This window comes from Anneissia japonica, unplaced genomic scaffold, assembly GCF_011630105.1.
Source record: "Anneissia japonica isolate Jap-2015-1 unplaced genomic scaffold, ASM1163010v1 scaffold1065_len1792383_cov172, whole genome shotgun sequence".
Lineage (NCBI taxonomy): Eukaryota > Metazoa > Echinodermata > Crinoidea > Comatulida > Comatulidae > Anneissia > Anneissia japonica.
The window spans coordinates 769,009-794,022 of NW_022684135.1; the positions used below are offsets into that span (position 1 = coordinate 769,009).

Here is a 25,014-nt window from a genome sequence, read left to right on the forward strand (position 1 = left end):
TATTATCAGTGTGTGCAAACAGAAACCTCTCCTTATGCAATATAAAAGCAAGGGGAGTTGAGGAAAGAGGTAATTTCGAAGACGAAAGCAAGCAAACGCAAGTTGAATTTTTTTGCAACCGAGTCCGGTTCTTCCACCTTGGGTGTGCTTTTTGTTTAGAGGTAGGATTAATCCGATATTCTGAATTTAGAATTTTTTTTTTAGTAATTATTATTGGTGATGTGGTGTTAGTCAATTGGTAGAATAGGGCAGGTAATATAGCTCCTTGGTAATTACTACATCTGTATTTTGTTGCATATACAAATGCTAACATTGTTCTTTTTTATATTGAAATAACAATATTTATTAAGTATTTTGTATTATTAAATTCATATTTTATTCATTTAAATTTAATTCTTATGGCAATTTTTATTAACCTATATCAAGCAACAATGGTTTTTTTTTTATAATATATATAAAATTCCTCTAAATATTTATTATTGTTTAAGTACAGTATTTTATATTATTAAATTATTATTTAAAATATTTTAAATTCATTATTATAAAGATAAAAATTAATTGTAAGTACTGTATACATTTTGAATAAGCCATTTGTTATTTATTATAATTTCAGTTCTTACTAATAAATATCTTGTATGTCATACAGGCCCTTATCTAGGGGGGGTTTTATGGTTCGGGAGAACCCCTATTTTCTAGAAAACCCCCCTCTTTTATGGCGAACCCCCCTCTTCAAATTTCCCAAATAAGACCTCCTCACGCCCAGAAAACCCCTCTTGGAAGGACCTGGCTACGGGCCTGTCATAATTTGTCAACCTATTTGAATTTTTTTTATCACTGTTGAATGATTAGATTTTTATTATAGTTTTTAATATTCATTTCATAATTTTCATAACTACCAAATATGAAACCATGGTTTGCTATACAGTAAAACAATAAAAACAGAACGATGAGGTGATCCTGCACACTCAGCATAAATTGTCACGCTTGACTGATTTTACACACAGTAAAGAACTTGTAACTAGTCAATGGATAACATGATTGGCTGTTTGCCAATCACTGTTACCATGGAAATTTAGATCAGGTGATTTTTTTTTTTTTTTTTTTTGCGGTAAATAATGCCATTTAGGATCAGCAGATGTATTAAATATTTGAATAAGCTTACCAAAGACTGTTAGCAAGGTCTATTATTATGTATACAACAGTAGCCATATATTTCTTTTCTCAGTATACATAGGCATAGGCAAAGGTGTGTCCCCTCCACCCCACCCCCACACTCTGTGGTGGTAAATTAGCTCACTAAGTTGGTTAAAAGGCTAAAAATGGCCATTAATTCACAACCCAACCCGGGTTCACATTTATTCATCATCATTTTAATGATTAATAAGACATACTTCCATAGTACAGTATTACATTGAGTATAGAAATTTTAGTCAATGAATAACCTGATTTGCTCTTTGCCCACTGTTACCATGGCAACTTCGATGAGGTGATTTTTTTTTATACTAATAATGCAATTTTAAATCAGGTGATATATTAAATAATACAAATCAGTTTACCACAGCTAAGGAAGGTGGTCTATAAAATAACAGTGACATGTATTTTTCTTATCTAAAATTTATCATGTACAGTACAGTAATTAGAAAGTATGTAATGATATAAAGCTGAATAATTTGACACTAAGAATTCGGTGACACTGTCGCAGTTGTTTTCCTTTCAAGTGCGTATTGGAATTACATTCATTAAAATTTATTCAACATCATTTTCATGCTTTGCAGTCAAGATTTTTCATATTTGCAATTATTTGTCGATTAGCGTTTAATGGTTTACAGTAGATTTACAATTTAATATTTGGTTTTTTACTATAGACAGGAACTGTAAATGGAAATAGCTAAATTGTATTTGGAATTGTATTCTAATGTTGTTTTAGAATGATTATTGATGATTCAAATAAATTTGGTAATTATTGAAGAAATCTCTCATGCTTGTGTTAGTGTGTTAATTAATTAGAATGGTCTCACCTTGTTTCATTTAATTAATTTTCCTTTCTATTTAATAATTTTTGTTAATCAGCCCATATTTTTGGATCCGTGCCAGGATTTGTCTGACGAGAGGGAGCATAAATTGTCCGCATAAGTGGGCGTGGCTGCATAATAAGCTGTGGCTGCATAAGTGGGCGTGGCTGATGGGCAGCTCAGAACCTCTCAGACTGAGTCTAGGGGGTGAACTCTTCACAGTGCCTCCAATGTTTTTGATATATAATTCTATATTGCTTCTATATTTCTGATAATATTTTAACTTGTATAATCGTATTCACAAATTATTCATCATTTTTTTAATTGCAGCAACAAGCAGAATGGAGTCGTCACCGGACGATATTGTTATTGGAGGTATTTCAGGGCGGCTCCCTGAAGCTAATAATCTGGATGAATTCTGGCAACACTTGATAAATGGAGAGGACATGGTTACAGAAGATGACCGTAGGTGGTTGCCAGGTAAGCCAAGTCCTTTTACCAAATTTTCATTGAGATTCAGAAAGACACCATACAGATGGACATTTCAGTATGTGACATATAAGGAGTTGTTTCTATAATGAAAAGGACCAGGGTGAGATTTGAACTTAACAAATTGCTATTGGATGCATTGGCATTAGTATTTATTACTTTTAGTATTACTTTTATTTCTGAATTTTTTTGGTCTTGATCTTAAACATCACATAAGAGTATAAAAGATATGGGACAGGTGCGGATTCCTCCCTCCCTCCTCTCCCGTTTTGCCACTAAATTTTAAAATTACAATGCATATCAATGTTATGTATTGAAATTAGCGCTACTCACTTATCTATTCTGAAAATGTTGTTCCCCCCTACCCTCGTTTGAAAAATTCTGGATCCGCCCCTGATGGAGATTTTTATTTTTTGTTTCCATTAGGTCTTTATGGTCTTCCTAAGAGGAATGGAAAGGTGAAGAACCTATCACATTTTGATGCTGTATTTTTTGGTGTGCATGCGAAGCAAGCCCACACGATGGATCCACAGCTCCGGCTGATGCTGGAGATCACTTACGAAGCAATTATTGATGCAGGTATTTATATTCTTAAGCCCTACCAAAAAAATGTGACGTGCCTAAATATGGTCATGATGACATCACATCATAACCATATATGAAGCACATCATGACTAAATATGGGCATAATTATATAGTTGGAATTAGAAGGAACAACCATTATGCCCAGGAACAATGGATCTTTTCGCTAAGCCCCGCCCCTTGGATATTGTTGCCCAAGTCCCAGTGTTAAAACATACACAATCCTGTGCGTTTGTTAGATACACATTTGGTTGTAGACACACATGTATTCCAGGCCCTGTTCTGATTGGTCAGTTAAGTTTGATTGACACTTTGAAAAGATCCATACATTCATCTTGATGTACCTTATGGGAGGAGGGGTGTGACAGATTCCTTGCAACACGACTACTGCCAACTATTGACCATTTGTTTCTCACTTTAGGCATTGATCCTGCTACTCTCCGTGGTAGTAACACTGGTGTATTTGTTGGTAGTAGCGGATCTGAAGCTAGTGAAGGGTTTGGAGCTGACCCTGAAACCCTTCAAGGCTATGCTATGACAGGCTGCAATCGAGCCATGTTAGCCAACAGAGTCTCATTTTTCTTTGACTTCAAGGGTAAGTTTTTTGACATTTTTCATAGTATTTTATGAAGTGGAAAATATGTATTAAGATGACTTCCACAGAGTGATACAAATCCAGAAGAATAAATGTTGAATATTTATGAGAGAGGACTTAGGCAGGCAAGGTCTTATATACTGTGCTAATAAGCAAACAGGTGAAGTGAAAGTTTCTAAGAGAGGCAATTATATAGGGATTTATTCAACTTGCATTTTATGAAGGGTGTTAATGTACTCTAAAAATAGGCTTGTGATAGGATCATGAGTATATTGCAGAACTAAGTCAAAATTGCTCTTATCGGACAGGGTGCTGAATTTCACTTCTATAGCATGTGGTATATCTGTGCAAGTGCAGTATACTAAAATATGAATTATTGGCACCCTGTAGAAAATTCATATACTATGTGAATTCCTTTTCTGTCTTGTAAATAATTTTCAGTTTTTTTGTTGAATGCTTTTTAAGGTTGGCATTATTTTGACTTGCTAATAAGTATAATAAAATGTTCAACTAAAGGATTTTGTATGTTTTTGTTTACTTGAATTTACTGCTTATGTTTATTTTTGTCACTAGTTTATACAGTATGTAGATTATTATTAAGCACTTACCAGTAACAATAATAAATGAATACATTAATAATAATAATAATTAAAAAGTACCAGGATCACTGGTGTTATGCATCTAATTGGAAAAGACATGTTACAAATTTTGTTAATTTATCTACATATATTACATTGTTTTTGTCACTTTCACAGCCATATAACTATATTTTTACCTTTTTAACGATATTCAAATTGTTGAAATTTTCACAGGTCCAAGCTATGCTTTAGATACAGCTTGTTCATCAGGATTGCTTTGCTTGGAGAATGCTGTCCAGGCGATCAGGAATGGCCAGTGTGACGCTGCCATCGTTGGCGGTCTTAACGTCCTCCTGAAGCCACAGAACGCGCTGCAGTTCTTAAGACTTGGCATGCTCTCCCCTCACGGAGCTTGTAAATCATTTGATGTTGAAGGTAATTTCTGTCAAATTATAAAATTTATTCATTTATTTAATTTTTTTAATGTGAGAATCTGAATTATTCTGTGAGTTTTTCTACCTTCTACGTCTACCTACTTCTACCTCTATCTTAGGAGAGAAAATTACTGACATGTTCGAACCTAGAACTTTAGAATTGGAAGGCTGGTAACCTAACCACTGAACTATGGTTGAAATTATAAAATTTATTCATTTATTTAATTTTTTAAAAGTGAGAATCTAAATTATTCTGTGAGTTTTTCTACCTCCTACGTCCACCTACTTCTACCTCTATCTTAGGAGAGAAAATTACTGACATGTTCGAACCTAGAACTTTAGAATTGGAAGGCTGGCATCCTAACCACTGAACCATGGTTGAAATTCTCTATCTCTCTGTTAATGACATATGAGGCTTGCCATCCCAATACCAGCATTAGTGACTAAAAAATACAAATTGACTTTTTAACATATTCTTATTCTTAAATTGTAAGCTTTAAAATGTCATTTAGTGGAATCGACTTACTATTGCCAAAAAGTTAGGAGTACAATTTATTAGGCATTTTCTTCACGAGAGTATACAATACAGCCACAGCCTTATGTTAATTACTCAGTTTAATATTTAGCGACAGTACACTTGTTTTGGGATGGCATACCACAGTTAACATTAATTTGCAATGCTCTCTGTTATATGTAAGATGACATATCCTACCACTTAGGTTTGTAATCAATCAGACACATTATAATTTCAGGCAATGGCTACTGTCGATCAGAAGGATTTGTTGCCGTCATGCTCACAAAACAGTCTGTTGCTAAGAGAAGTTATGCAACAGTTGTTCATTCTGGAACAAATACAGATGGCTTCAAAGATCAAGGTAAACACTTATTTATTCGACATTAATATATTCTAATTTATTTATTTTCATTAATTTACTACTAAGATTATTATTATGATGATTATGATAATAAGGGTTTATTCATAATTTGATTTTTTTTCAGTAGGACATTTAATTTTTGCACAATTTCTCCTGTCAGCGACTGTGTCCTTTAGAGCATCGTTGAATTTCTTGAGCCTTGGTGTGGCTTTATTTAGTCCTCCCCCTACTGGTGTATCCTGACTGAAAGGTTCATATAGTACAACAGGTCAATATTGTTTCTCTCATTTAAATTTTCAGGAATAACCTTCCCATCAGGCCTCATGCAGAAACAGCTCCTTGAGAAGATCTACACAGAAGCTAAGGTTGATCCAAAAGATGTGACATACGTCGAAGCTCATGGTACGGGAACAAAGGTTGGTGACCCGCAGGAAGTTAACACAATAGCTGAAGTGTTCTGCAGCGGTCGTGCTGAAGGCGATTCGTTACTGATTGGATCCGTCAAGTCCAATATGGGTCACTCTGAAGCATCCTCAGGACTAGCTGCATTGGCAAAGGTCGTCTTAAGCTTTGAAAATAATCTGATTCCACCAAATTTGCACTTTAGGAATCCAAACCCAGATATTCCCGGCCTTCTTGATGGCAGGCTGAAAGTTGTCACTGAACCAACAGCATTTACAGGCGGTTACGTTGGTCTTAATTCTTTCGGGTTTGGTGGTGCAAATGTCCATGTGATATTAAAACCAAACGTGAGGAAGAACGTATCAAATGTATTGACTGTCCCACGACTTGTCACATGTGCCGGCCGAACGGAGCAATCAATTCTAGCGCAGACTGACGCCATTCAATCTCACAAGAATAACTCTGAATTTCTTAATCTGATCACTGAAGTGTCTAAGCAGTCTCCAGCAGGTTTACCAGTCCGTGGATATGCAGTGGTGCAAGACTCTGATCTGTATGTTGACACCAAGTCTGATGTGAGCACAAACCAACAACAGTTATGGTAAGGAACCTTCTGCCTTCTTAACTGTAGAAAGATATCTGCCAAGTTCATCAGAATGCTATTAATTGTTATTGCTATTCTCCTTTTTACCCAAACGCCCAGTAGACTATCATTAGTCTTTCGTTTGAAACCGTCTTAACAGACGTTCTCCAAACCGCATGACATTAGCGTTCCTGATCTTGTGGCAATCTTTATAATTCTGTCCTGCCATCGATTTTTTATCATCCTTCCTACTAGTCTTCTACATTGTAGATTCTAGTTTTATTTTTATATAAATTTTTTTTTTATCAGGTATGTGTTCTCTGGTATGGGATCCCAGTGGGCAGGAATGGGCCGTGACCTCATGTCAGTTGACATCTTCAGATCATCTATACAACAATGTCATAATTGGCTGTCAAAAGTTGATCCATCTATTGACCTGTGTGACCTCATCAACGCAGGAGACTCGGAGAAGCTTAAAGACACTGTTGTGTCCTTTGTGGGAATAGCGGCAATTCAGGTATGATTACTTAATTATTTTTTTATATATTTATTTGTGCGATGTGCCCATATATGGGCATGATAATGTCATATTACATCCAAATACTATATGGGCATTTAAAAAAAAATTTGTGGTGAAAGCTTAACAAGTGAACACCCAATGTTGTATAACACATGAATTGTACAACATATTCTATACAAATTGTTTTATATAGATTGCTCTGGTTGATTGCTTAAATGCCATTGGCCTCACTCCTGATGGGATTGTTGGCCATTCTGTTGGAGAACTAGGCTGCGGTTATGCAGATGGTAGTCTGAAAGCTGAAGAGGCTATCAAGGCTGCTTACTGGAGAGGGCGTTGTGTCAAAGATGCTAAACTTCCTCCTGGATCAATGGCTGCTGTTGGTAAGTGTGTATCAGTTTTATAAAGCTGTTATTCTAATTAGTATAAAGTTTACGTGTTGTTTATGTTATTTGATATTATGAATTATTTAAAAATTAAATTTTACTTTGAAGGCCTGACTTGGCAGGAGGCTAAAGAGCGGTGTCCAAAGGGGGTGGTCCCTGCATGTCACAACTCAGAAGACACTGTTACAATATCTGGTGAGAGAGATGCAGTGAAAAAATTTGTTGAAGAGCTTCAAGCAGAGAAAGTATTTGCAAGAGAAGTACAAAGCTCAGGCGTTGCATTCCATTCACACTTTATGAAAGATATTGCACCAGCTTTGAAGAAAGCACTCGATAAGGTAACTAGTATGTCTTTCAGATTCTACAATTATGATATTAAGAAGCACTACAAACCTTTTATTGTAGGTGGTAATCTAATCTTTATATAATAAGCAGTATTGAATTTATTTCAATTTAATGTTGATTGCTAACAGCATATTCTATTAGGCGAGACTTATTTTATTCCTTGTTTCGCTAACTTATTTTTTTTTTAAGATCGTCTGAAATTTCCATTTTTTTTTCTCGGCGACTGCTGCACAAATTGGCCAAAAATAAAATGTTATTTTTATTTGAAATCATTGTTATTGGCGGGGGGGGGGGATAAACAAGGTATAAAAAAAGTCATGCCTTATACACTAGCTATGACACTGGTTTATAAATTGAATGATTCTTTTATGCTTGAGCTGAATACCTGTATTAAAAACTAAATATATTAAGGATGCTATTCTCAGTAGTTGTGCATGATAAATTTAGATCCATCAAAGCAGTTGTAATAATGGGCTAACACTCTGTTGTGTTGTTTTTAAGCGATTATATTTACAGTCATGACACTAATGATTATAATTATTAATAATAATTAATAATTATTATTATTATTAATAATTAATTAATTAATTATTATTATTAATAATTGAGAAATACATCTTTGTTTTTGTTTTTTTGGTAGGTGATAACCTCTCCGCAACGAAGGTCATCCCGTTGGATAAGTTCATCTATTCCAGAATCTAACTGGGACAGTGCCCTCGCCCAGTATTCATCTGCTGATTATCATGTCAACAACCTCTTGAGTCCTGTCCTCTTCCAAGAAGCTCTAGCACAGGTTCCCTCTGATGCAGTCGTTGTTGAAATTGCACCTCACTGCCTCTTACAAGCCATTCTTAAGCGTTCACTGCACCGTGACTGCAAAATCATTGGTTTGACCAGTCGTAAGGAAACGGACAATTTGACCTTTTTCTTAAAAGGCATTGGTAAAATTCATTTGAGTGGCATCCCTGTAGATGCCAACCAGCTCTATGAACCAGTTACATATCCAGTTTCAAGAGGAACACCAGCATTAGCACCTTTGGTCCATTGGGATCATTCACAAGAATGGGATGTCCCGAGTGTTGAGACGTTTGGAAGTGGTGGAGGAACATCTGCTACTGTTTCCAAGTTCAATATAGGTAGGTAAATCTTATCAATATTTAATAGAGTTGTTATTCAGTTTATCTTAAATTGTTTCAATATGTTGTATTTGTACTAATTTCTGAATAAAAAAAAATAAAAAAATTTGAAATATAAAAAAAAATATTTAATAGAGTTGTAGGATTCAAAAGAGTAGCAGACCAACCGAAAGATGGAGAGATGAGCAGAGAAAGAAAACAGGGAGAATATCCTGGAATTGACTGACAAAAGACGGACACAGATGGCATGATTTCGGAGAGGTTTTTTCCCAGCAGTGCGATGCTACAGGCTGAAAATTAATTAATTTTAAAACTTCGTGATTGTTTTTTTTTTTTCTAGATATTTCCCCAGAATCTCCAGATCATTACTTAACTGGTCATTGTATTGATGGGCGTGTCTTATTTCCTGCTACTGGTTACCTTTGTCTTGCATGGCGTGCACTAGCTCGTTACAATAACACGCTTCCAGAACAGACACCAATAGTATTTGAGGACGTTCACATTCATAGGGCCACAATTTTAACAAAGAAAGGTAAGTGGAGTGTAGCAATTGTTTAATAATAATAATTTGACAGGGTTCATTGAACTGTCAAATTGACACAGGACAAACAATTAAGGGATGTTGTTCGCATTTGGTGACCTCAGTTTACACTTGATCCATGATCCATAAGCATTCCTGTGTAGAGGCTGACTCATTCTCAAAATTACTTGGCACTTTCTGCTGGTCTTATTCTGATAAACTGATTTCACCAACTGAGGCTGTCAAACCAATCAACTTCTTCACTCCTCTTTATTTTGTTATGTATTACAGGTTCAGTGATGCTGGAGGTACGTCTAGCCCCAGCATCAAACACATTTGAGGTCGCTGAGGGTGATCAGTTAACTGTATCTGGCAAGATTTACATCCCAGAAGTCGAGCAATCAACAGTGGATGGTTGTGCCAATGATGCAGAGAACATGAGGTTGTTAAAGACCAAGGATGTGTATAAAGAGCTCAGGTTGCGAGGCTATGACTATGGCCCTACATTCCAAGGCATTGCATCGGCTAACAATGATGGTAAGCTTACAGTCCACTTATTAATTTCAGAACCAGTATGAATACTCATACATTAAGCTCCACACTATCAAGTTTTACATGTCAATTTATTTGATGTGCCTATATATAGGCATGGTGATGTCATATTACACCCAAATATGGGCATATCACATTTATTTGTAACATTAAATTTGGACAGTGGACAGAGCTTTAGCAGTTCCTACCATGTCATTTTTTTTTATATCAATATTATTAAAATATGTATATTTTTAATTGTTTTAAAAATGTTATGTTATTCAACAGTTTGTCGTACAAAGTACAAGCAAAATACAATAAAATATGATGAATTACATTGAGAAATGCGAACAGACACATTCCAGGATTTCCAGGGCAGACAAACATGTAAAACTCGGGCACCAGTTGGGGTGTGTCTGTCCATAGGCTATTGCAACATTGTAAAATTATATACAATTTAAAATTAAGAGAAGATAACCTTATTATTCAACTGAGGGAAAATCTTTACTTGCCATCATATTATACAAAAAAATAATTAGTTAATAATAATATTGTTATTAATTAAAATATTGTCTGGAATTATTTATAATTTTTTAAATTATAAACATTTTATTTATAATCTATAAGATTTCACTCATATTTATGCAAATTACTTTTGTGTGATGCAGATACGGAATTAATTTGAATCTTCTCTTACTCTTAGGTTCCACTGGTAATTTGCGATGGACTGGTAACTGGGTGTCGTTTTTAGATACCATGCTACAGATGTCTGTGTTAGGTCTACCAGGACGTAGTTTACGCCTACCAACACGCATCCAGTCTATTTCTATTAATCCCACAGTGCAAGCTGAAGTTGTTGAAAATGAAACAGGTTTGTGAAGGATAATAGCATAAATAATAATGTATTTTCGTATTTATTTTTTGTATGCTAATTATTTTAGTCTCGCATAATAATACTTACGTAGAAAACACTTAAATCTACATTTTTTTTTTTCTGCCATTAGTTGGAAATTACATTCCTGTTAAAAGAAATAGTAATGGAAAAAGTATGATTGAAAGTAATTTGTTTCATATTGAATTGTTTTTAAAACCTTGAATTTGATTAAATTTTAGAGTTGGCTGTATATTTGGACAAAAAGACTGGTGTATGTAAATCTGGTGGTGTTGAAATGCGTGGCCTCCATGCAACAGTGACCTCGCGTCGTCAACAGCAACAAGCACCACCCACTCTTGAAGATGTAACTTTTGTTCCATATTATGAATCTAAATTGATGAAGAATAATGAAAGCGTCTTAGACTACCAGTCATTCTGTCATAAATATGTTGGGTATGTTCTCCAGACATTGTCAGACAAATTCCAGACATCAAGTGATGGATTCCCTTACAAGAGCATGATGAACAGAGTGGTGGAAGACAAAGTAAGTTCTTTCTCGCAAGAGGATGTCAAACTCTATATAGATGCCCCTGAATGTGGCTTTGTCCGCATTGTCACAGACATCCTTGAACTGCCAGTATCTGGTGACTTTGAAAAACAGGTTTACAGAGTCATTGATAAACATGCAGAGATCTTAAGTCAAGACAAGATGCTGAAGGGACTTCTGAAGGGAAAACATCTAAAGAACTGTCTTGATGTTGTCCTTGAAAATTGCAATGTCAGAAACCTAAAAGTTGTAGAAGTTGGTGCTCGCAAAGGAAGGTTGTTTTCCAGAGTTGTTCCCCTACTTAGCTCACATCCAGCAGTTGAAGTGGACATCACAGTTACTGATCCAGAATTAAAGAACTTTGAACTTCTCCACTCAGCTTTGGAATCTGTGGAAGCAAGCGAAGTGGAATGGAACACATTGGATCAAGCACCAACCAGTCTTAATAAGACGCATCTTGTTGTCGTTGACGGACTGGCCAGAACAGCACCAGATATCCCCACAGCCTTAGCAAACATCAGAGAAATTATTCATGATGATGGTTTCCTTCTCCTCCATGAGGTCACTGTCAACTTTCACGCTGGATTCAGCTTTGATGGTTTCATCGATGGATTAATTCCGAAGGACAAGATTCCAAGGGAGCTTGGGATCTATCTGAATGGTGCCCAATGGATGACAGTGATCAAAGAGGCAGGATTTGAGGTTGTCAGTCGTAAAAGTGATGGCATGCTCTGTACGATGTATTTGTGCAGAAAAATCACACACAGTACTCCTAAGACTCTGCAGATGGTTAAAATTGCTGATTCCAACTTTGAATGGGTGGAGGAATTAAAGAGAAAAATCAGTGAAGGGGAAGAAAACAACAGTACTGAAAGAGTATGGCTTGTAGCTGAGCAGGTGTCCAATGCAGGTGTTGTTGGGATGGTCAACTGTCTAAGACAAGAACCGGGTGGCCAACGAGTAAGGTCAGTCTATTTCATGAATACTTGCCTTCATATTGTACACATGATCAATTTTTTTTCTCGACACATTTGTGTGATGTTCCCATATATGGGTATGATGATGACATATTTTACTCACATTTGGTCATATAAAATTTAATAACATCAGCAAAGCTTAATTCGAACACTTTAAACCCTGGATTAACTACCTCATTTATCACAAATCTATGAGTGTAAAAATCTGTATTATTACTCAAATATTTTCCTTAGTATCTAAAACAGATAGGTTCTTTTGCTATTTTTAAATATTGGTGTATTATTATATAGTCTTAATTATAAGTCATATTTTCTTGAAATTCACTTAAAAGCTGTATTTTATGTAGTTCCACACTTAATAAATAAACAATTTACATGTTGTTTTTTTGTATTCAGATGCATTTTTAATGGTGACCTTGATGGCAGTGACAACTTTGACCTTTCTCCATCAAATAAGATGATGTCAGATGTCTTAAAACGTGATCTTGTGATGAATGTTTACAGAAATGGCCAAATTGGTTCCTTTAGGCACAATGCACTAAGCAAAGGTTAGTTAGTCATGTTTACTGTTAATGAGATCCCAGATATAAAAGATATAATATTTAATAATAATGTTAAATAATGAATTAATTATGTTAAATAATGTTGGATAATGAATTGCATACTATTTACAATTGAAATTTCTGGCAGAATATTTAAAGATTTCTGTTGTAAAATATTTTTTAAATTAAAAAAAACTGTAACTTAATATTGATGCTTACCCGACAGTTTGTTAAATGAGCAGTCCAAAAGTTGTATTGTAAATTTAGTTAAGTTTCATATGGTGCTTTTTTTGAATAATTTTTTTCTTGCATTCCTTTTGACAAGTATAATACAAAATAAAAATATAATCATGTCTGATACACTCAAGCAAGTGTAAGGGTTCTTGCAAGGCATGGACGATTCTTAGAGATTGGAAAATATGACCTGTCTAACAACACCCCACTAGGTATGTTAATATGTATACAAGTTACAGTATAGGATTTATCTACACTATTATGTATGATAATGTCAAGAAATACACTGTAGGTATTTAATACGTAAATTAACAAGCAGTGTTTTGTTGGCACTTCCTGACACTGTTCGCGAGTCTCCCTCTATTTCTAATTTTTAAGACGAGGTTTAAGACCCACCTGTTTTGCTCTTTTTAATCTATTTTCTTTCCCTATTTTCTGTTTCAGGTATGGCAGTGTTCCTTCGCAATGTAGCGTTCCATGGAATCCTTCTGGATGCCCTCTTTGAAGACGGTAATGATGAATGGCAAATGGTTGCGGATCTTGTTACAGCAGGAATCAAGTCTGGAGCAGTGACACCACTAAGGACAACAGTCTTTGAAAAGAGTGATGTAGAGGGCGCTTTCCGTTATATGGCGCAAGGAAAACACATTGGAAAGGTCCTGGTTAAGGTTTGTAGATATAAGAGTTTTTTTATGAATTGCTATTACCAAAATGTGCTGGATCTTACAAATGCAGCATTGTCTGCAAATAGCAGTTGGTCCAACGTGAAGGTCCTAGCATGATGCAATCGCATGCGCCTTAGGTCAAACAGCTTACCATCCATGCCATGGCGTATGTTGATACTCATGTTTATTAACTAAAATTATCAGTATAAGTTTTTCCCCATCGTCTACACAGCATGCCATTAAACAATGCAACATACACATAACAATGGCATTACGCTGTATGTATTAACATAGGGATTAGTAGTAATAGCCGCTAGCAATGCATATCATATAATTGATAATTTTTAAAATAGGTCCACTTATTATTTTTTTTTAAATAATGTCTTGTATTAATAGGTACGTGATTCTGTGGAGCCGTCGTTTTCTATGAATGCCTTATCTTACACCTACTGCCATCCTAACAAAGTCTACATCATCACAGGTGGCCTAGGTGGCTTTGGATTGGAACTCTCGCATTGGTTAATACACAAAGGTAAATTAGTGATGCAACAGATTTTAAATGAACTATTAATGAATGGTGATGATACTGTTGATATGTAATCATGGTACAATTATGTAATGAGGCTAATGATTGGTGTTGATGATGGTGATGATGCTGATTCTTGATGGCGATGGTGGTGTGATAAAGAACAACAATGATGGTAAGGAAGACATTGATGATGTAGTGACTTTAATGCAGTGATATTACTGTACTAACATATGTTTATACCTCTGTCTATCTTCTACAGGTGCAAGGAACCTTGTGTTGACCTCTCGCTCTGGAATCAAAACCGGTTATCAAGCCTTATGCGTGAAAGGCTGGCGTGAGAAGGGCGTTAATGTTGTTGTATCGAATCGTGATGTATCCAAACAGGAAGAAGCTGAACTATTGATTAAAGAGAGCAGTCAAATTGGACCAATCGCTGGTGTTTTCCATCTAGCAATGGTAGGTATTTATTCTGGGCTTTTATCTGATAATGCATGCTTTAGACATCAAACAATGTACATTATTTCCATGAGTCGCTGTTTGTCAGATATATATAACTATCAAAAACATTGGTACTAGTGCATGTTGAAGGCAGGGGCGCGGCAACCTGCAGCCATAATATTGGCGCTGGTTTGGATGACACGCTCGCCTATGGGTCTGGCGGTAGAACAAGTTCCATCGGATAAGGATATGAACTGTAGGTTCAATGTACACAATTGGCTTATTTGCACTATAAAGAATCCAGTACATCTTTCGAGACAAGTAGGGGGTTACCCCGGTGTAATGGTTCATCTCACAGCCCCTGCCCTCATGCAGATGCTGAACAGGCATTGATGAGTAACTGAATAGAGTTAGAATTAGTGTTACTACTATTTTCTGTATTGCAGGTGTTGAGAGATGGAATGTTTGAGAACCAGACTCCTGCAGACTTTGAGGCTGTCTGCGCTCCTAAAGTAACTGGCACCGCCAATTTAGATACAGCAACTCGTGCTCTGTGTAGTGAAGAACTAGACTGGTTTGTGGTATTCTCTTCTGTAAGCTGTGGGCGTGGTAATGCTGGTCAGGCTAACTACGGATATGCTAACTCAACTATGGAGAGGATCTGTGAAACGAGGCGGCACAATGGCCTGCATGGTGAGTGATTTAATCCGTGTTCACATTGGATGAATTTTGACCAATGCGAAGGGTAACTTTACCTTGTCTAAATCGTATCAAAACCTGCACTTGGCTTTATATATGATTTAGGTTTTACCAAGACTGCTGTTGCTAAATACTCTTCATCATATCAAATGCCCAATTGAAAATATGGATGAGTTTAAATTTTTACTATTGGATGCACAAATGTATGATTCAATTGTTGATGCCAAAACAATTTTATTGTGTGAACAAAGAATTATATTCCTTTATAAAGTTTGCTCAAAATAATCAGGTAACACAGTTTGCACCATATTGTTTGGCAGCTTGTGTGTGTGTTTATATTGTTTTGATGGAATGACTCTTCTCTTTCATAGGCTTAGCTATCCAGTGGGGAGCTATTGGAGATGTCGGTGTAGTACTAGAGCAGATGGGTGACAATGAGACAGTCATTGGTGGAACTCACCCTCAACGTATCTTATCCTGTCTGGATACCCTTGACTACTTCCTGACCACAAACCACGCAGTAGTCTCAAGCTTTGTACGTGCAGAGACTAAATCACACTCAAAATTGGACAAATCCAGCTCGTTGGATCTTGTAGCTGTTGTCGCGAATATTCTTGGCGTCCGTGAGCCTTCATCCGTCAAGCCAGACACGACACTCGCTGATCTTGGCTTGGATTCGTTGATGGGTGTCGAAGTGAAACAGACGCTGGAGAGAGATTTTGAATTGGTGATTGCAATGAAAGACGTACGATTGCTAACGTTTAATAAACTCAAAGAACTATCAACTAACAGTAGTGATATGTCACCTTCAGTACCATCTCCTGCAGGTCGAAGTTCACCAACATTGCCAATACTGCCAGATGGAATTGGTATTGCGTTAGTGCCACATAGTGACCAGAGGACGTTAGTTAAATTAAATTCCGTTGAAAACGACCAAAACCCAGTTTTCCTGATCCATCCAATGGAAGGTTCTGTGAATATTTTTAAAGATTTAGCCTTGTGTTTCTCCTCTCCTTGTTACGGTCTGCAGTGCTCTGCAAATGTCCCAGTGGAATCCATACAGAACATGGCTGCAGATTATATACAGAACATTCAAAATTTACAGCCAGTGGGACCCTGGACTGTCATTGGCTACTCCTATGGCTGTTGCATAGCAACTGAAATTAGCCTCCAGCTACAGGCACAGAATACTTACTTGACTAATAACAGTTTAGTGTTACTTGATGGTTCACCAGAATTTGTCAAAGTTCACTTCGGAAAGTTTGCGCAAAAATTGTCGCTGGAGAAGAATGAAGATGGCGTTGATGTTGGGCTTGAGTGTGGCACTGAGATTGCTTGTATATGTAGTATTGTTGAGAAATTTATTGAAGCTGATTTTACTCAGGTTAGCCATTATTTTCTTCTTCTTTGCTTTTTAAAATTTTGTGTGTTTAGTAGCAAATTGGACCCTCAGTTGATGGATACGATTCTTGTCTTCTAATTGGCCAGTCCACACTGCAATATTTCTTAGAACCAAGATTGTGGCACCAGTGGAGGGATGGGGGTAAAACCACAACTCGTTGAGTGGGGAGGGGGAAATTAATTGTATTATCAACATATTAGTATCTATAAAATTGTTTAAATAAGCCTTTGAAACCCCTAAATTCTTATATTTTACAAGGCGTTCATCCCCTGGACCACTTTTGAAACATTTTGAGTGATGCCCAACCACGCCCACCTTACTCTCATTGGGGACATTGCTCCCCCCTCCCGAAATACTTTGTGTTTATTTTATAGAATGCACAACACTAGCAAATATTCGGTGTACTGCACAATTGACCAAGAAGGTGGTGCTTCCCCCAGGTCCCAGCCTAGCCCATTTTTCCTTGTTACACAATTAGAATAAATTATTATTTTACCTTATAGTAAGGATTATGTAAATTTTGCCATTTTTATTTCTTTATATATAACTTGTTTTTTTTCTTTATTGCTAACAATTATATATTTTGTTTTTGATTTTATGTCTTATTTTAATTACATTTTTTGTTTTTATATCACTGTAGCTGATTAGTGAATTGATTGCTTGTGCTGACTTAGATGCTAAAGTTAATTATGCAGTCAATTTGATCCTACAACAACATCCAAGTCTCAAATCGGATGACCTACAGTTTGCCATGGAATCTTACATCAAGCGAATGAAAGCATCACAGATCTATGAACCAAGAGAGCGTTTCCACGGCTCAATTCACCTCCTCAGACCATCCGATGGATTTAGCGGCAAAGACACTGACGACAACCTGACCACGGATTATGACTTAAGCAAAGTAAGCACATGCTTTTGTAAATTTGTGTACCTTTATAAAAATTTGGCAGTATGCATTATTAACTAACAATAACATTGTAACGATGAAGGTTCTTTTAAATAAACAGTGATAATACATCTTAAATATTAAAAAAGTGGAATCAGTCAGTGAAAAATTATCATAACTAGGGTGTTTTCTGTTTTATGCCTTAACTATAACTGCGTCACTTTAAGTTTTGTTTGGAATTTAAAGCAATTTTTACTTTTGCATATGCACTTCACAGCACTACCTCTCTACTCACCACTATATTTATATATATGTACAGTACTGTATATGTATTTATACACAAGATATATATACATTACGCAATTCTATAAAGAATGCAATGCCACGACGTGCGCGCGACGGATTGTTTTTAATGATGAAAAGTTTAGACTGCCACCTACAATTACGGTGTCGCTTCGTCTAGCACTCACAGGGATTCATACGACGGTTGCACGAACATCATACCGCCGCAGGGAGTAGCTGCATTCATTGAGCTTGTGTGTGCTTACAGTCCTTTTGTGTACCCTCCTTTTTTTCTGATTCCTTTGTCCACCGTGATGTTTCTGCTATGTTAAATGTTTATTAAAATAATTAATCTTGCAGGTTTGTTCTGGTGACGTCAAGGTTTCCTATCATTCTGGTGACCATGAATCATTTATCCAGGGGGAGGAAGCACAACACATAGCAAAGCATATAAATAAAGTAATCTTCTAAAAAGGCAATAGTAGCTCCTTAAAATTAAGTCACTTACCCCTCTACAGTACTACCATTGAGTATTAAAAATACTTGCAAGTGTAGCATATACATAATGCATTTGTTAGCCTAGCATCTTCCTCTACAACATTGACTCTTTGGCCATTATTCATGAATAATGCTGAAACTATTGACCAAAATTGAATATATTAAAAATGTCCTGACCTAAGGTAAACAAAAAGAAGGTGATGGATGCATTTTCTACTACTGTATATATTTGCTAGATATTGGAAAACAAACTAAAGAATCTGCAGCTGATGTAGATATACTTAGACAAGAGAGGGCACTATTGCATGACTGAAAATTGGTTTAAAAACTTTGGTTTCAGATGACGTTGATGCATCTCAGAAGAATCTCTTGGTAGAAACACTTAAATATTATTATACATTTATTTGTCTCTTCCTATGATTTGTTTTTAATTAAAAAAAAAAAAACAAAGATGGAAATTGTGGATATAAATACATGATTGTAAACATTTTATTTTTTCCCCAAATCATTTAATGTATTTTCATTTATGTGTATACATTTATAAAAGCTATTTTGAACTTGATTATGATTAGTGGATTTTGTGAACATGATCGTAAACCTTGGAGGATCAATTTCAAACTATGAAGTCATGTTTAAGTTATAGTATATAATTACAGTATTCAAATTTGTTTGTGCAATACATAATACAATATTAATTTAATATACAAAATAATTTAATAATAATCACAATAAAACACTAGCACAAAATAATAAAAAGTACTCTATTTACAGATCACTGTTATGCTTATTTCTTATACTTTTTTACTTTAGTTTATTTGTAATATACAGTAGCATATTGTTGTATTGTTTTTGTTATCCAATAAGAAATACACTTGGCAATTACAGATTTTTGTTAAATTTTCTAATAATGGAGCTTTCCACTAAGCCCCAACCGTTGGATATTGTGTCCAAGGTCCCACAAAACGACAGTGTAAGTTACCTTGAATGATTTGTGTTGCTAATTTGCATCACGATGACATCTTGCATTCAAATAAAAGAATAAGTCTGTGCATCAATTTTGTTATTTTCTATTCTGTCATTTGCGTCGTCCACAAGCACTACAACACTTTAATTCAGGGGTGGGCATAAAAATGGTTTGGAGAGCCAAAGTGAAGTTTTTATTTAACATCGAGAGCCGCACTTAAATATTGATGTTTCCAGTCTGCTTGCAAAATCCTTCGTAATAATAATAATTAACAATGATGATGGTAGACTTTTTGAGCCGCATGTTATTGAGTCCTCTATGCGCTTAACATAAACGTGAAAATACGGACAAAGAAAGTAATACTTAATCTAACCCTAAAGACTAACTAATCCTACTCCTTAAACTAAGCATGGTTTGGCCATTGACTTCGAGGAGCTCATCCGCCCTATGTTTAGCTATTTGTATACTGCTTTTATACAGCTTTTTTCTCAGTTCTAATATTTTTTATAGATGATAGGTTTTGTGCCTTAAAACAAGGTGTTTTCGTGCCTTGAATGGTTAGCGGGATGCACACAGGGTTTTTAATTTTTTTTCAGAGGCAGTAACAAAATCACTGACTGGCCAAACTTTACTCACATGTGCTTTATTTACTATACAAGTTATTAAAAAATGTATTATTAGGCGTCGGTCTTGCACACACAACCAGTGGCGTATGTAGAAGTCTTGAAGTGGAGTGCTGATTGGGGGGGGGGGGGGGGCTGAAGTGGGAGAGGGCTCGATGATCAGCACTAACTTGCTACTGTAATTTCATAGAACTATCAAGTTTACCATTGATATATCTAAGCACTCAGTTGACTTTTTGGACACTACAGTTAAGTTAAATAATAATAATAATAACTTCATTTATTAAAGCACAAAACAATATCCATTAAAAATGTTCATCGGCGCTGTACAGAATTTAAAAATATTCATAGACCAACATACACTTTAAACATATAAGAAATATACATTAAAAGCCAATAGAAACGTTTGAAACCAATAATCATCACAAAATCACAATACCATTTAACACATCAAAAATCTACATTGAAATAAAAGAAAACGCGACATGAAATAGAACGATAAAACACTGAATTTTTTGTATTTTGTAAAAGAAAAAGACAAGTCTACCAAACCATCAAAATTTACATCAAAAGGTTAAAAATGCCGAAAAAACAAAACTACAGTACATCATGTGTCTTGGAGATTTAAAATAAAAAGCAATTAAAATGCAAGGCTATATACAGTACATCATGTGTCTTAAATTTAAAATAAAGAGCTTTTAAAATGCAAGAATATACAGTTGTCAAGTTTCATGAAGCTGAACTACAAGTTGAATATACCTGACCTACAGAAAGTTAAACATTAAATCTCTTTTTAAATAAATGTGTTTTCATCTTAGTACATCCATATATAAGAAACCTACTGACACCCTACAATACTTACACGCAACTAGCGCACACCCTAAACATGTTACTTTGTCTATCGTATATAGCCAATCCCTCCGTTACAACCGCATTTGTTCTGATACAACAGAGATAATCATTTAACAGAACTAGCTAACACATTTAAGAAACTGAAGTATGACTCACAAGTAGTTGTCAAACAGATAGAGAAAGCTAAGCGTATACCACGCCAAGACATACTGTAATACAACGAAAAGACATCCTCTAACCATAGAGAAAATAGAACAGTTCTATTCTGTTCTATTTTCTCTATGCTCTAACCGCACACCGTTAATACCTACGTATCAGATGGGTTTCTCATGATCTAGATCTTCTGAAAGCATGCTGAGCATCCGCAACTAAAGAGTGTTTTGTTACGTGTCTCACAATGTGGCTGTCTATACTGCAAAAATTACTTAAAACTTGGAAGAAACGTTCATATTTGAAACTGGTTTGATTTTACATTGTTGCTTTAAGTTACTTTTCCTTGTTATTCTTTTCTGTGTTCCTCCATATTTAATAGGCCTAATTTTTAAGCCTTTTGTTTTTGTTTTATCCTAATTTTGTTTTTCATTGATACTTTTGTTAGCTTTGTGTAAATTGATTATGCTTTCTTTAACACAAGCAATTTTTTTTCTCCTACATTATTTAATTGGTCAAATTGTTTTTGTTTCATCCTTTGTTTAGTTTCGTAGATACTTTTTAAATTAATTATTATTATAATGTTTAAAATAATTTGCAGGAGATACATGTTAATGAGATTATGTGGTAATTACTTGGATCTGATTTCTTTCCTTTTTAAAGATTGGGGTGATGTTGGCCTGTTTCAAGTTTTGCGGGAGCTCACTGTGTGTGATGCTTTGATGGAAAATACATTTTAGAGCAGGAACCAGCTCCGAGGCAGTTGTCTTTAGTGCAGGGTATTCCATCTGGTCCGATAGATTTATTCGTTTTTAGTGATTTGAGCAGTTTTTCATTACCTGCAGCTGGGATAGGTGGCATGTCTGGGTAAGGACTTAACGAGTTGTGCATGCTTTAATCTGTAGAGAAAACACTTGGAATTATTGGTCAGCCAATTTTTTCGCTTTTCCTCATCAGTAATGGTCTCGGACCCGATCTGTGTCTGTATTCCAACGTGGCCTTTGTTACGTGATTTGACATACTTTCATAATAAATCTCCAGATGTTGAAAGTTTAGATATGTACTTTCTGTTTGATTTTCTGAGCTCCCTGTCAACCTTTCGTCAAATATTATATAACATTCGGCGGTACCCTCCCTTTTCGCCCTTTGTACATTCTTTCTTTTTTTCCTACATAGGCCTATATTATTTTGTGTGTTTGTGTAAACCATGGAGTATTATGTTGTTGTTCAGCTCCTCGAGGTGTTAATATTAGGTGCTATATAAACATTGATTATCATTATTAGTAAGATTAATATCAGACCGGGAATTTCCCAGGCTGTATTTGCGCATGCACAGTCAAACCAAAAATTGTTTCCTGTTAAATAAAATAAGTGATACATAAGTTCATTACCATTATTTCCTTGGCCTCGATAAGAATAATGATGTCCCTAGTGGACTTAGTTTATTAGAATATATTCATTTAAGGTGAAATTACTGTATCTTTACACCATAGTTTATTTAATGTGTATGTATGCCAAATATCAATTTTACGTTAGCTACTATTGAACATTGTTCAGTAGTCATTAATCAAATTGTTTGTAATCCTGTTGTTATGAACCTATAGTTACAGTACACATGGAAACCGGTCATCACAGCAACCGAGAAATGATTTGAATCTTTTTCTTCAGGTCGTCTAATAGGCTTGAAAATACCAATATAAAAACGATTAGGTATAATTGATTGATTGTTTTAATAACGTGTCCCTTCGATACCAAGAATTATGCTGCTCTGAACCATGATTCTTAATAGTCGGCCCGCGAGCCAATTTGGCCCATGGAGGCAATTTAATTTGGGCCTTGAGGAAAAACAAAATAATGAAAACAAATATTTAAAACATAAAAAGTTCGATGAATACATTTTCAATGAAGTGCAGACAAAAATGTAACCCATATGTAATGTGCACGACGGAGTGGTTTGAAAATCAGCCAGATTATATAATAGAATAGAATAAATAGCGCCAGAAATCGGTCACTGAGTACTTTCCGTGGTCCTGTTTTTCACTATGTGCTTCAAACCAGCCAACAAGCGAGTTATGATTTAGCGGTTACCCCAGTCAGATCTAAAATTAAACCCTGTGAACAGAACTAAAAAAAACACCCAAGATTGGTATTAATTCTTATTAGCTCTGCTATATTTAACACAGCGGCCCAGAGGAAGTAAAAACTTTATCATATACATCTCTTGATCCCTGATTCATGACCCATGTTAGAAGTAGCTCGTTGTTATAAATCATAGAGGTAAAACGTCTATTGGGTTTTATCATCAATGACAATCGTAAGCGTACTTGTTTTACATAATAGACAGCTGGTGAACCAAAGAGCATTCCTTTAAAAATACATTTCGATTATCTTGCAAATATTTAAGTTCTGTCTCAGTGTTTTGATCTGATCATTGTGTTTCGTCAAAGCCTTCTTTTCAAGTCATATAGTATTATGACCACCACGACTTTTGTGCTGCCAAGTTCCATCTCTGTATTTTGTTCTTTATCTGCAGTGATTCGTTATTGGAAGAATTGCTTCACAGTTAATAAAACGTTATGCTCATTAAAATACATTTTCTATAGCATGATCGGCGCGTACGGTCCCTGTGTGCTTGCGGAAAATTTGTTGTATTTTGACTGATGACACGTCCACACAGAAATTTCCCGCGAAACAATTTTGGGTCATGACCGCTAGTGTAGGCCTATTACAATTTAAAAAATAGGCCTCTATAATTTCAAATTGAAAAAAAAAAAAGAGCTTTCAAATAGACCTATCTTAGCGAAAAGAGTTTCACCCAGATGTATAACGATTGCTTTCAATTATTATCTTTGGTCCCGTCAGATGAACTCAAAAATGATTTGGCCCTTCGAACAAATTAATTAAGAACCAGGGTGATAATACCAATCTGAATAAAATTACCATTGTTCTTTATGGTCCGATCAATGGTGTTGTAGCTATTTATCATCTGAATATCCGAATTATTAGTAGGCACTGTTTTAATCGATTTTAATAGGCTACTATGATGAAAAGAAAATGTACCTTTAGAGTGCTAGTAAGAGGGAACAGGTTGGCCTATCCGGGGCTCATTTTGGACATGGAGAACTCTGGGCGTTTCCCCAGAAAGCACACAGCTCCATAGCAAGGGGTCGTAGTAGGAGGTACTTCTAGTAAATCTGCCAAAGAGTGTGTTTGTGGGATTTTGGTCTATTTTGGATTTTTTTTTTTGTGGAAATTATAGAAACAGTTAGCGTATTGTTAAGGCATTGTAGTAGAATGCTGGGTAGTAGTAAGAGGGCCCCGTGGCCACTCCGGGACCTATTTGGACTGGGACTGGACACCAGAAAGCACATCCGTTTCGCCACTGTTAAGGCTCGTTAGTAAAATACATAGTAGAAAGAGCCGGGGCCCCTCATTGGCGGATCTGGAGGGGTCAGGGGGTCCTAACTCCACTTGGGCAAAAAATAGAATCCCCCCTCCCCCACCCAAAAAAAAAACAAAAAAAATTCTAGACCTACCTTTTCAGGACCCGTGAGCTGAAATTTTGTTACAGTGGGGAAATTAGAAGTCGGGAAAGCTCATTTCCCGCCATCTATGAATCAAGATTTTCCCGGGGGAGGACCCCGACCCCTTTCTTTATGGGGGGGGGGGGAAATCACAATCTATGAATTTGCCAATAAAAACACATTCGGATTCTTATTAAAATATTCATGCCTGACAAAATACATCAATTTCGTCGTGTTTTTCTAAAAGTGCTTATTTTTTTACTCTCATTCTCCCATTTTTGCTCCCCCTCAAACGTGGCGCCCGGGGCACGTGTCCCCCCCCCCCCTTTACCCCCCCCCC

The 25,014-nt window shown here is 35.8% G+C and overlaps 1 protein-coding gene across 1 annotated transcript; it reads left to right on the plus strand.

Annotated features, from left to right (window-relative positions):
• Nucleotides 1-19,616, plus strand: LOC117103566 (fatty acid synthase-like). The gene is made up of 24 exons (XM_033244145.1): nucleotides 1-161; nucleotides 2,343-2,492; nucleotides 2,928-3,080; nucleotides 3,505-3,678; nucleotides 4,491-4,691; nucleotides 5,443-5,565; nucleotides 5,866-6,568; nucleotides 6,860-7,067; nucleotides 7,264-7,453; nucleotides 7,565-7,794; nucleotides 8,442-8,937; nucleotides 9,278-9,469; nucleotides 9,749-9,994; nucleotides 10,692-10,859; nucleotides 11,102-12,374; nucleotides 12,783-12,934; nucleotides 13,297-13,374; nucleotides 13,607-13,830; nucleotides 14,224-14,359; nucleotides 14,616-14,812; nucleotides 15,241-15,487; nucleotides 15,865-16,877; nucleotides 17,536-17,796; nucleotides 18,424-19,616. Exons 2-24 carry the CDS (start codon nucleotides 2,354-2,356, stop codon nucleotides 18,532-18,534), a joined length of 6,915 nt encoding a protein of 2,304 aa, XP_033100036.1. The 5' UTR covers nucleotides 1-161; nucleotides 2,343-2,353; the 3' UTR covers nucleotides 18,535-19,616.
• Nucleotides 19,617-25,014: the final 5,398 nt, after the last annotated feature.

Coding starts and splice junctions, on each gene's coding strand:
- LOC117103566 (XM_033244145.1), top strand. CDS start 2,354: ATGGAGTCGTCACCGGACGATATTGTTATTGGAGGTATTTCAGGGCGG. Junction 6,569..6,859: donor ACAAACCAACAACAGTTATG/GTAAGGAACCTT, acceptor TTTTTTTATCAG/GTATGTGTTCTCTGGTATGG. Junction 17,797..18,423: donor CGGATTATGACTTAAGCAAA/GTAAGCACATGC, acceptor TTAATCTTGCAG/GTTTGTTCTGGTGACGTCAA.